The sequence below is a fragment of the Pavona decussata genome, unplaced genomic scaffold (assembly GCF_977016875.1).
Source record: "Pavona decussata unplaced genomic scaffold, jaPavDecu1.1 SCAFFOLD_272, whole genome shotgun sequence".
Taxonomy (NCBI): Eukaryota; Metazoa; Cnidaria; class Anthozoa; order Scleractinia; family Agariciidae; genus Pavona; species Pavona decussata.
Window position 1 is genome coordinate 393,652 of NW_028145674.1, and position 13,346 is coordinate 406,997.

General features: G+C 38.8%; 1 protein-coding gene across 1 annotated transcript; it reads left to right on the top strand.

The window, feature by feature from the left end:
- The first annotated feature begins 99 nt into the window (after window positions 1-99).
- LOC146455578 (uncharacterized) lies at window positions 100-13,346 on the top strand. Its single transcript, XM_085094094.1, has 13 exons — window positions 100-351; window positions 612-716; window positions 2,237-2,389; window positions 3,364-3,472; window positions 4,311-4,348; window positions 4,873-4,946; window positions 5,612-5,700; window positions 6,387-6,559; window positions 7,143-7,364; window positions 7,552-7,652; window positions 7,998-8,219; window positions 8,902-9,118; window positions 9,610-13,346. The coding sequence occupies exons 1-13, from the start codon at window positions 178-180 to the stop codon at window positions 11,896-11,898; spliced, it is 3,966 nt and encodes a 1,321-aa protein (XP_084950220.1). The 5' UTR covers window positions 100-177; the 3' UTR covers window positions 11,899-13,346.

Genomic DNA, 13,346 nt, shown 5'->3' on the forward strand with positions numbered 1-13,346 from the left:
TTTGGACGCAGTTACCATATATGGTATGTAACGGTGTCTAATATCGCACTTGAAGACGAATCAAAACGAGGCTGAAGTTCCATTGAGTAAGAATAAAAAATGACTGGCAGCACTTAATGTCAGACGGGTTCTCCTGGAGTATTACGGAACTCCATCCCCAATGTCTAGCACATCGATATGCAAGCTTCGGTGGTCGTCTTTCTTCTGGCATGGTTTGTTCTAGCGAATACGAATGAAGAAAGCGACGAAGACGTTCATTTCACGAACTCTTGGGCCGTTCACATAGATCATGATGATATCGAAGAGGTGAACGATATCGCGCAAAAACACGGCTTTGTGAATCAGGGACAGGTAGGTGCTTCACGCAAGACTCGATCAACTTGCCAACGATGCGAGAGATCTGAACTTTTTTAACCCTGATTTTGTTTATGAAAGAGGTTATTTCCTGCGAGATCTTCAAACGCTTAATTTATTTGTTTAGTCGAGGGCAGCGCGACCGGCGACCGGTTTTCTTCCCTTGATTATTATAAAGACATGGTACCAGAAATCATGTCACATTTTAAGGATCACCAACTGTAAACATGTCAATACTGTTGCTTTGTTTTTCGCAGATAGGAAGCCTTCCAGGTTACTATCACTTTGTCAAACACAGTGCCCGAGAAAGATCGCGAAGAAGTTTGGACGAACATATCGAGACCTTGTTATCTGAGCCCAGGGTAAGGTTTCATCCGTTTATTTTTGTTTTATTATTTCCGACTTGCTGGTGGATTTTAAATCAATTCAATACCATTGCCCATTGCCGCTAGACAATAGAAATCTGAAATCACTAACGCCACTAACAATTCATGATGACAGCGCTCGAGACCAAACTTTTCGCTTGCGATGACGGCGGTGGGGACCTGACCTTTTTGTTTTCCTAAGAAAAATTCCACGAAGTCACGGTTCTCTGCATTTATTCTTGTTTTGTTAACTGCTCACTGACTGTAGTGACACCGGCTGTGATCTTCAAGAGAGCGGAACTTTACTGCCAATCTCAACGGTGACAAAAAATTGCCGACTCGTGAAATTTGTAGATGCTGGGTGACAAGTTCCTTAAGTTTTCTTCTTAGAATCCCGGCTATGGACATCGTTACAAAACCATGAATAGACAACCAATCTGGGAAAGTTTGCCTTCAATTGGAAGCTGGCAGCCTGTCATTTATATGATTGTCTTTGTGAATCTGATAATCGGGGGGCGTGCTAGAGCGAAATTTTAATTTCGTGCGCGAAAGTTAAGCCGTACTTTCCTTATTTTAAGGGTTTCTTTTTTTCAGTTATTCCGGCAGTACATGCATTTGACCTCTAGTTTCATATAGGTTGTGTTTCTTTTCTTCGCCTACTTTACCAAATTTTCAGCTTTACGTTAATTAACTTTCAACGGTAAAGAAAACTATTTGTTAGTACCAGGAACCACTGATGCAAGCACGGAGAAGAGCAACAGCTTATTTTGAAATGACGCAGACGTTTTGCGTTTATTGCAAAATTTTCTTTCAGAACATCTCAATATAGAACGTTAAGTGTTTATAACTTTAACTTGTTCAGTAAATACTGACATCTGGGTACTCCGATTCTCCACCTCTTCACTCTCGGTATTGCTATGTTGCTATCACAAGAAAGAATTTTCACATAAAAATTATGCCCGCTAACCAGTTATAAAAGTAAATCAATCGCTTGTTGCAATCATCGGATTCCCACAAAGCAATCATATAAAGCAGTAATAAAATTTTGTTATAAATTACACCTTGTATTTTTTATTGATGTTTTTACCATGGCTGACTGAGTAACTTTAATTACTTACCCGTTAGTTTTTTAATCCCATTCCCCGTTAATAAGATTCTATTAAATCTTGCAAACCAACACTAAGAAGGAAAAACTCAAATATCTCGTAACAGTTGTGTCTTGAAATGCTTTTCATTCAATCATTTCATTGAAAAAGTTGAAACCGGCCCAATACATGATTCAAAATGATTGCAGAAACGAAAAAAGCGCAATTCCAACCTTGTATGATATACGTACAAGTCGCTTACACCAAGAAACCATGATACCATCTTCTCTGGCAAACATGATTATCCTGTTCTCTGTCTTCAACACAACCTTTTGATTTGTGTCTGTGCATAGCAGTAGTCATTAACACTAAACATTTTCACTGACCTCGAATTCAACTTGAAACAATGTCTTCTATTATTCTGATTCTTAGGTAAAATGGGTAGAACAGCAAAGAATCCTAGAACGGAGCAAGCGTGACTTTATACCTGGCGAGGATGAATTGGTACAGAGATCGGTAGAGAGACTAAGACAAGATACCGCAGTCACTATCCGTGATCCTTTCTACAAAGATCAGTGGTACCTAGTAAGTAAAATGAACCTTAGACAACAAGGAGCGTTACCGTCACATACATCACGGAACCGATGGGTTCTCGAAGTCTACACATTCTCTTCTTCCAATGTTTCTCTTTTGACGTGTTTTGACGCCGCCAGTGCAATTTAGAAACAATTAAACTAGTGTTTTTAAATCCTATCAGTTACGAAGAAAAAATGCAACAATAGCAATAATTAATACTTTTTTTGCTTACGTTCCTACCGTTCGCAACCTCAATGACTCTCAATCGTCTCATTTCATAAGATTCCTTACGAAATCAATGATAATCTCAAAAAGAGGCATTGAGGATTTTAGTTTCATTTAGAGACGAAAATTAAAAAGGGACAAACAGTAGTGAAAAACAACTGGAGGAAAAATTACCCAACTCTGGATGAAGGGAAACCGAATACGAACAATCCGGGCCATGGCAATTCACGAAGCCTTCCAGAGTAAAGGTGTATTCCAAGGATTGTTTCTTAATAGTAGGGAATTGTTCAGAATACAATACTTAGGATGTATCGTAAATTAATCAAGAGTACATCGTGAATCTGACCGCTGGTATCGAAAGCCAAGGTAACCTTGGTAATTCTGGCCGATGTTTCATATTAGGCTGGTGCGCCAGCGTGAGGAAGCGATCTCAACGTCTTTTCGTACACCCAATTCGGATTTCTTGGCCAGTAACAAACAAGAACTTTAACCGTGCTCTCCACAATAAAAAAATGCCCAAATTACATCCTCATTGAATCCCACCTCAGTTGTTTTCTGTTTCCACTTCTTCTGATCTTTTCATCCACCTCCGTAGAAAAAAATACGTGTATCGTTTGCTGAAAATTATTTTTCGCTCCTCTAAACCCTGATCTACAAGCTGTCAGTCTTACAGTCGTTACATTCGTAAGGGTAGAATACAAAAGATAGTTATAGAGTAACGTAGAGGGTAAAATGATTGCCATCTGATTTACCATTAGCAAAATATCGGCCAATCTTCTGGTCCAAGCGGGATTGATATCAACGTATTACCAGTCTGGGCTCAAGGGTATTCTGGAAAAGGAGTCGTGGTGTCGGTCCTGGATGATGGTGAGTTTTGTAAGGAGCTTTAAATTAAATTTAACATTAGTAAAATTTATTGAAGCTTAGTGAAGATGATAGTAAGTGGAGTATCTGACTTTAAACAAAGACGACGGCAACGCCAACGAAAACGTCACATGAAAATAAAAGTTAGTGTTCCTTGCACTACCTCGCGATGATTCCAACTCGTTCAACTTGGCCTTGATGTGGCCAACTCATCCGGACAGAATTGGTAGAAAAATTTACCTTCTAGTTCTCACGTTCTCCAAAAACCTTGAAATAGGTCATTTATCTTTTTTGTTTGTTTGTTTGTTTTTTGCCGAGGACGGTACAGAAATGTACCACAATAGATAACGCATGTGCAGGGCCTGGGTTTTGCTAATTAAATCCTGTTTTGTTTTGAAGTTCTCGTAGCCGTCGCCATCACCGTAGCAGCTACTTTTAAAACTCTCTAATATTTAATTTACGGAAGACGACATGTAAGCCCGCCAAGAAAAAATGCGTGTCAATGGAAATACGTGCGTGCAAAAGCTGGCGCGTGTGGTATAAACGTTTAAAGCACGTGCGTGAATTTTTTCTCTTTAGAACATCTTGGATAGAAACTTCTCGGATGGAATAAATGAAGTCTGACTTGGGGAGTGTATGTGCATATGATAAGCACCGTTACGGCAGGTGGCTTTAAAAGTCTGTCGCGTGGTTAGCCAGATTTGACAGATGTGATAGTTTCCGAGTTTGTGCCATTGGGGACCATTCAAAATTTACGGCAATTTTGCTGTTATTTCAGTTATATCTGGATTATTCAAATATTCTTCTGCACATCTAAGAAGTTCCCTTTTTGCATTTCTAGGAGTAGACCATACCCATCCGGATCTGAAAAGCAACTATGTAAGTTTTTTCATATCTTAGGCTTAGAGCAGTCGGTTAAATGAAATGTAGATTGGGGGGAATTCAAGAATAATTTACGGGTGGTGCTTGTCGCAATTGTAAAAGAAGTAACACCTGCTACTAAAACGGATTTCTAAGGCTATGCAGTCGCTTTTTGCAGGAAATATCCTGATGGGAACTACTAATATAATTACAAAGTAAAATGTCTTAATGGGAACTGCCAAGAACTTGAATATAATTAGAAAGTAGCAGCTTGAAAATCGTGTATCACTTTGTTAGAGACAGAGAGATGGGGAATTGCCAAGAACAGAACTATCCACCAATATGGAGCGCCCAAAGTTTTACAAAACTGACCAGTCTGGTACTTGGGCAAACCTCTACGGAAAAATCATGACATTCAGAATCCATTGTAATGAGACCGTTTGATGGTCAGTCTAATAAGGTCTCTATCTGAAACGAACAGTTCGGTTGGTTGGGCCTTAACTTTACATAGTATGGAGAATCAAACCTATTGTCTCTTTTAGGATCCCGACGCAAGCTTTGACTTCAATGACTTTGATGGAGATCCAAAGCCTCGTGATGAAAGCCTGGAAAACTGGTAAAACGAAAGGCACTTCGCACGGCAAAATTCATGCAAAAAAATACCTCCCTGTCCTCATACCGGAAAACTATTTTGCCACATTGATACTCCTGAAATTGTAACTTCCATTACGAATTTGCAGCCTTGAATTTGCCGTGTAATGGCGCCTTATATTATTAAGAAAGGCGAATTGCAAATAAAGGCAGGAGCAACCAAAAACAGTACAATTAACCATTTATTAAATGATACTAACCTTGTATAGGAAATCTAGTGGCTCGCAAGATAGTCTTTAAAAGGACCCCTTTTTATGGCGTTGACACTGATTGAAGCTAGATTAGACTATATTAGATTCGATTAGATTAGATTACAAAACCTAACTTGTCTACAAAATCGTTGTTTTCGTCTGCAGTCCAATTTTGGCTAAGAAAATACCTTTTTATACAACAAACAATCAAGAACCACCTCGGTATGATTAGGTTCAATTACATGTACATACTCGTTGGTCTGTTTGGTATGATGGCGGGTGTAGGTAATGTTGGAAGAGACTGTTGTTTGTCACATTATCACTGACTGACGTTTCGACAACCTGTACAGAAGTCATCTTCAGGGTCTTTAGCTACTGAAAGTCTAGCTAACACTAGGGTCAATCAATTAACTAGCCTCTTTTGTCTAATGTTGTATAGCCATGGCACAAAATGCGCAGGCGAAGTGGCAGCCCAAGCAGATAACGGCATCTGCGGGGTAGGAGTGTCCTTTAATGCCAGTATTGGAGGTGAGGCGTTTTATATGAATGCATTTCTCTTCAAGAGTATGCAACTCTCAAGAAACTTACTTCAAATTAGAATATGACAACAATCCAGGCCTATAACGATAGAAACTTTCAGGTATTACTCCCATATAGTTTGCCTGACTGAAGGTCTGGCCAAACGAACCCATCATCGCGATATAACAACGTCCAACGCTATTGATTAGATAGGACGTGTCGGGCTTCATTGACCACGTTGGATCACGTTGGACGAACTGATTTCCATCATCCCACGTTGTTAAATCTTTGATGCGAATGGCCTGTTCAACAGGGTCGTTTCATGTTAAACGTTCAGTTTAAGCTTTAAATCTGAATTAATTGTAATCTCAGCATAGTGCCTAAATAGCTCTTGATTTAAAATCAATCAGCTAACCTGCTTACCAATTCTTGGAAGTAGTTTCTTCCCTGAAAGAGCAAATTAATCTGTTCCTTGACAATAATATATAACCTCGTCTTTTAGAAGCTAGGAAATGGCGGAAAAACTTCATAAGTTCTACTTTCAGAAAGACGTTCTCAGTCAAAACGGAAATCAAATCAACACAGACCATTTTTTTTTTTTCTGTCCTTGGAAAAGCTGCTTTAAGACAAAACATTTTTCTTCTGACGCCAATGCGTAATTCAGTCTATGACTTTAAATACTTTAAATTTTACAGGTATTCGTATGTTAGATGGCAAAGCTACAGATACCCTTGAAGGAAGCTCGCTAAGTTACCGTTCAGATTACATCGACATTTACAGCTGCTGTTGGGGGCCGAAAGATGATGGAAAGAGATTTGGCAAACCTGGTTACTTGGCCAGTAAGGCGCTTCAAATTGGCGCTGAGCGGGTACATCTGGAGACATTGCTTGCTCACATTTTGATTTAAGGCTCAGAAAGATTTGCCTACGCCACACTGGTCGTCAAAGAAAAAGTTACAGTAACACCAAACTTCCATCAGAGTAGCAGTTTTATACTTCTTTTTGTTGTTACTGTTGCGTTTTCTTACTAAAAAAAAGGACGAATCGTTGTTAGACCAATCTCGAATAATCACACGAAGATAAAAATATTAGGACTACATAAACCACTTCTTAACTGGGCTAAATTGTATTCTGATAACACTTAAAAATCGCGCAGGCCCTGTTTAACATTTGTTAGATACTTGTTTAGACCAAGATTTCCCCTAGCCTAGTCTAAACTTGTGTTTAATGATTAGTCCCTCGACCCAATGGGTAAAAATGGGTTGCCCTTTTTCCTATGATCCATTTCCAAACTGTTCGGGAGTTCACACTTCGTCTTTTACAAACAATGGTTACAAGAACGAGGTGAAAATCAAGCCTAATTTTGCTTGCTGGACATTGTTCTTTGCTAGTGATGAGCTGGACACTGATAGCAACTAATCAAGTACTTTCTTAACCTGTCTCGTTCTCCAGGGTCGTGGCGGTAAAGGTAACATCTATGTGTGGGCGACTGGAAATGGAGGTCTCACAGACGACGACTGCAACTGCGATGGCTACACGACCAGTATATACACCATCTCGATTGGCGCCATCAGTGACCACGGCCTTTCTACCTATTATACAGAGAACTGTGCGTCTACATTGGCAGTCACATTCTCTGGAGGATCACACAGAGAAACAGCTGAGAACAAAATCGTAAGCTATTAAAACTTTTATATATCTGGGGCACATAACGAGGATTTTTTTTTATTAAGAATGCATTGTTTATCAGGAATGTTTTTTCGCATGAGTGACCAAAAGAAAGCTCATTCCATTCCCTATCTCGTAAATACCTCTTGCCTTTCTGCCACAAAAGTCTGAGTATACGTTCTTTTCTTTTAAGGTAACTACGGATCTAAATCACAAGTGCACAGAGGTATTTAAGGGGACGTCATCTGCTGCGCCGCTAGCCGCAGGAATGCTGGCTCTGGTCTTGGAGGCAAAGTAAGTTTATATCTTTCTTGTTGAAACGCTCCTCTTTCCTACTACTGTTATGAGCTTCGTATTTCATGTTGTTTTTGTTAAATCCACCTAGTTTTGAAACGCGAAATTTCCTCTAGTAACAAGTTCTCTCCTAATGTAAGCCCCCTGAAAAAGTACGTGAAACTAATATAAGGCCAGTTGTTCGCAATAGTAAATTGCTGGCTGGGAAATGGAAGATGCTAGGATGTTTAGAATACTCAAAAAAACTTGCAAGGAACCAGCAAATTGCATGTTATTCAAAGAAAATACTGAACATACCTATAACCACACATTATGAAGCACTGAAAGTCCTTGCCTTTTCTTTAGTCCTAAGCTAACATGGCGCGACATACAGCATCTTATCGTGGAAACGTCTCAAGTAACAAGTCCGCTGGATGAGGGATGGAAGATCAACGGAGCAGGGAAACGTTACAATCGCAAATTTGGGTTCGGGAGGCTGGACGTGAATAAAATGGTCCACAAAGCACTTAAATGGAAGAACGTAGACAAGCAAAAAGTATGTCATGGAGCTGCACACACTACATCAAGGTTTGTGAAGAAACTATTTAACGGTTCCATTGGACTTAAGAGACTCGAACTTATTGTTACCCCAGAAGACGCTTCTCATCATAGTACGCGTGTATTTACTACAAGCTATATTTTACCGCGTGGATAGGAAGTTACTCAATAGCTAGGGTAAAACACTCGGGAAGCACACAACACAGTGTTGTCAGTATCGAGTTTTAGGGTTTTCGTATTGTATGTGTTTAAGATAAAGGTCTATTCAAAAAACAAAATTAAAAAAAAAATTAAAAAAATAAAACACTTGGAAAACCAACTAGGTAACCCATACAAATGGATTTAACGGGCATCCATTGGCGCAACCTATGAAAATGCTGCCGTGATTGATCGATGTATATTTTACTTCTTGCACTGTTAGTTGTTAAAGATTTAAAGGTACATTAAGACAACCACTCGAATTATTTATTTCATATTCTAATATTCGGTTTTATCAGCGGAGTTTATAAGGTACGGCTTGGCCATCGTAAAGAGATTCGAGAGCTGACGTTTCGAGTGTTAGCCCTCTGACCAAATAAAACCAAATATTCGTTTCCACTACCTCAATGACTCAGCACAACACTTTCTTTAAAACCTCACTCCCTCATCTATTTCATATTCTGGTCAGAAGTAAAATTTTCTTACTTTTTACAATTACATTATAATCCAACAGATTTATTCGGGCCTCTGGGAGTCTTATTCTATCAGCCAACACGTCGGCATGTTCAAGTACCGCCTCAGAAATAAGAAAACTAGAACATGTACAACTCAACATCACATTGCAACATCGTCATAGAGGAGATTTGAGCATTACACTAATCTCACCATCTGGCACAAGAAGCCAACTATTGGCCACCAGACGGAATGACCATTCGGCCCGAGGACTCAAGGTAAGTTGGGCAGTAAAATCCTTCATTTTTATCAGCCCCGGCATGGCAGATAACGTTGCGTCTGTCACAGTGAATAGTATCAGTGTATGTAAACTAACATGCTCGCTGCTATTTAACCCGGGCACTAAAACGGAGCTTAATATTAGATGGTCCTAGTGATTATAGACAGCTGCAGATTTTAAATTGGAAGATTCCTTAATAGAGTAGCCACTCTATGATACCGTTATAAGTCGGCAATGTTTTTACTGGTTACAATTTGTAACATTATTTAAATTTTTATGCAACTATTTCTGAAACGTGTCAGTATTTACGACGAGAAGGGAAAATAGTCATTCAAGACATGCAAGGACTTCTTTCCTGCTTAGAATTAAGATTGCCACAAATAATACGTTTTACAAACTACCTTTAGTGCAGTCTAATGGGTAGTTCGTTCGTTTAAATTTCTTTCATTTCCATTTATCACCTACTAAAAGTCAGTTTGTTTCCTTTAGAATTGGGTTTTTATGACAGTACATTGCTGGGGTGAGGATCCTAGAGGAATGTGGACTTTGATTGTTACTGACAATGACAACAATAATCGTCAGCACTATCTGGAGAAGCTCACAAAAGGAGACGAAGAGGATGTAACGAGAATATTTTTGGACAGCACAGGCAAATATCAGCAAAAGGAAACGCCAAATTTCACACCCCAAAAAGGTTATCCACAGGACCATATTTTGAAAACGATGGAAGATACAGCTGGAACGGTCTTCAATGGAGACGGGTTTGCAAAGCTCGCACACCTAAAGAACGCTCATCACATTCTTTCTAAGCCTCGAGTAAGGCTTAGTAAAAAGAATGGGTCAGTGAGGTATCACGGCGTGAAAACAAAAGAACACAGAGCAGCACACATGCAGAAACATTATTCGAAAACTGAAAAGAATAGCAAACCTAAAACAAGGAAAGTAAAGCAAATAGCGAAAGATTCGAAACAAAAACATATCCAAACAAATGCTAGTGTAGTTAAAGATCAAGGTGACAAAAAGTCGTCGAAGAAATATACATCATCCAAGAAAGTGTATTCGAAAACAGCTCTTAAGAAAAAACAAAAAAATTTTAAAGACGCTTTGAAGAAAGAAATCAGTGACGGAAAGAAAATTTTGAAGCCTCAGAAAACGTCATCAAACAAATTGAACTCGACTTCAACCATAGCACCCAATCTAATGAAAAATTTGAACACTTCGAGTGCCTCTGTCTTTATGAATAGAAATGCATCTGACAATGCTACAGCCCTTGATCTCATCAGAAAGTTGATATCAGAAATTCAGAAAAATCCATTGGTGACGAGAATTGCCTTGGAGGCCTTGAAAAATCCTGCCATTGGAAGACTATTTGATATTGAGTCCTCTTCAGAAAACAACCAAAAAATCTTGCAACTAACGAAGGGTATCGGGCAAAGCAAGGACATGCAAAATGGGTCCACGATACATGGTTTACCGTTCAACACATTTAATCATACTGTCGTGGGTAAAAAAGAAGTGGATACAATCCCCAATAATACAAAACTTGGGAACAATAGAACAACTCTAGAAGAACCACATAAACGCTTGCTAAGAGTTAAAACAAATAAACACAGACGCATTCAGTTCTTCAAAATACTTAAAGATACTCAAGAAGCTACTCGTAGAACAGACGCCAGTGGAAGTGGCATTGGAGAGAGTGGAAATGATATGGACTCGGGGAGTGGAGACTATCTTGATCAAAACGGATCAGAACATGTGGAAGAATTTCAGATAGTAAAATTTCAATCTTTTCGCTGTGTGCGGTCCAAAAACTGCAGTGATATTCAAAAGGAAGACACCTCTATTTCTGGTTCGGAAAAACCAGTGATGAAAGTAATGAAAATACCGACGGACTTTGAAAGGGAAGGCGACACCTTCGAAGCAGACGACGAAGATGTAAAAGAAAACAAATTTGGCGATGGAGATGGAGACGATTTCTTACAAAATGTAAAAGAGGCTGATGGAAGTGACGAAGAGAGCGACGATTTAGTGACAGACTTTGGAGCCGCTATGAAAGACATTATTAGAGAGAAGACAAGACTTTGCGCCAATTTTTCCTCGGATTCAAGGAATAATTCATCAATTTCTAGCAAGGGGAATTGTCCAGAAAATGCCACACAAGCTAATAAAAGGGAAAGAGAAGACAAAACTCTCGCACATTATCTGGCTGTTGATAAGTTGAAGTCAGTGTCAGAGGACAACGACCCGGATAGCAATGGAAACCATGACGAAAGCAACTCTTTACAGGATGTTAACGTAGACAGCAACCCTAGTGGTGATCAGGATTCTTTAGTTTCTAAATACAACGGCAAGGACTTGGAGGTCTTACAAGAAGCATTAGAAGACCAACTGTCACGCCTGTCCAAGGATCCAAATTCTCAAAAATCCAACGCGAAAATTCTAGCACGAGTTAAGGAAGATATAAACCACGGTGATATAGATGATTTAGAGCTCTTAGAATCTCAAATTACAAATGGAAAAACTGATCTTTCTAGAGTTGTTAGGAGCCTGTCTTCTGACGATGAAGAAATGGATGATATGGATGATTATGCAGATACAACACCTGAAGTATTTGGAGAGTTCAATGGTGAAGTAGAGGAGTTAGAGCGCAGAAGGATATCGCACCAAGCTGATGAACAAAAATCATCACAAGCCTACTATGTTGAACCAGACAAATATGGAAAGGATAACTCGGGAATAATAGAGTCTTGGACTTTAATACTTTATGGAACTAAATAGGTCAATTTGTATGTCAGTTTTTGTAAGGATTGTTTTAATTAGAATGTTTTAAAGACGAAGGATATTTTGCAAAATGTTTAGAAATGTAGAAAAAGAGAGTTTTATTTAAAAGGTTAGTCTAATATAACGTCCTGGTGCATCTTGATATTAATTAAAGTATAGTTAGGTTAGAAATTACTCTTTTCGCCAAACTAGAGACTCTGCAGACACTTTACTACGTCAATGTTTTGCATATTTTGCTTCCTTTTTGCTTTTCATATCGCTGGTGCCTTTTCTACAAAAAAAAAGAGTTTCAACAAATTCTTCGCAAACTCAAGAACATTTAGGACAATTTTTTGTCACGAAAAATTTACCTGTAATAGTCTGTCTATACCAACTAAGTTTAATCAAGTGCTATTTGAACAGATAAAAAGAATTAATTTCTCTGAAATGTCAAATCCTGGATATAAATATCAAGATCGTACGTCTCCGAGAACACGACAAGTGGCTTATTTAAGTTATAATTTCTGATAAAAAAAGGCTTGTATTTTACCCAAGAACTTCTTAATCGGATATAATATAGGCCCCGGTTGCTCAAGGAAGAGTTAAGCTAAGCCAGGACAAATCCGTTTTTTGCATTAGTTGCTTTCAAATAATAAGTTTAAGCTAGCAAGGACATTTTATCAAATCTCTTCATCCTGTAACCAAAGAGCACGCAAAAATGAACAATTTGAGATAAATTATAAATATATAGAACCATAGAACAGTGAGTGGAGGTTCGATTGTGTTGTGGTAAGCGTATGGGACTTTTAATCGGAAAATCGCAGGGTCATTGAGGCAAGGTTGACCTTTGTATTGTGGTCTTGTTTTCTCGCTACTTCAATACCTCCACAACCTGGCACCAAGAAAAAAAAAATTCCACCTTGCCTCTCTTCAATCTGGTATACAATTGGTTACCGGCCACATACTGCTAATGGTAGCCCTGCGATGGACCAGCATCCCATCCGGGGAGGAGTAGCACTACTTTTACAGTGCAATGAACTCAACCGGGGCCACCGAAAAAACTGACACTGAAATTTAAAGAAATGTTTTCGTTTTTGATTGGTTTACAAACTACCAAGGCCAGACTCCTTTGTTGTAAACGTGACCTGTGATTGGCTGATCAATGTTGGGTGGTCTCGATTGAGTTCGTTGAACTGTAATTGCTTCATGCACAAGCCGGGTTAATTTACGACAGTATAGACCTCTTAATCTTAAATCTTCTCTTTCAATAGAAAAAAACAAGGCGATTAGTTAATTCGAGTTAACTTTTATTATGGTCGATAATTGTACCAGATATTAACATAGGCTCGTAGGGCCTGCATGTGAAAGGTTTAAAGGTATGATCCCGTTTTATGGGGGCTTTCATGGATTAACTGATTTTTTAAGCTCAGCAATATCAATAGTGCAAATAAAGTTTAAAATCGATG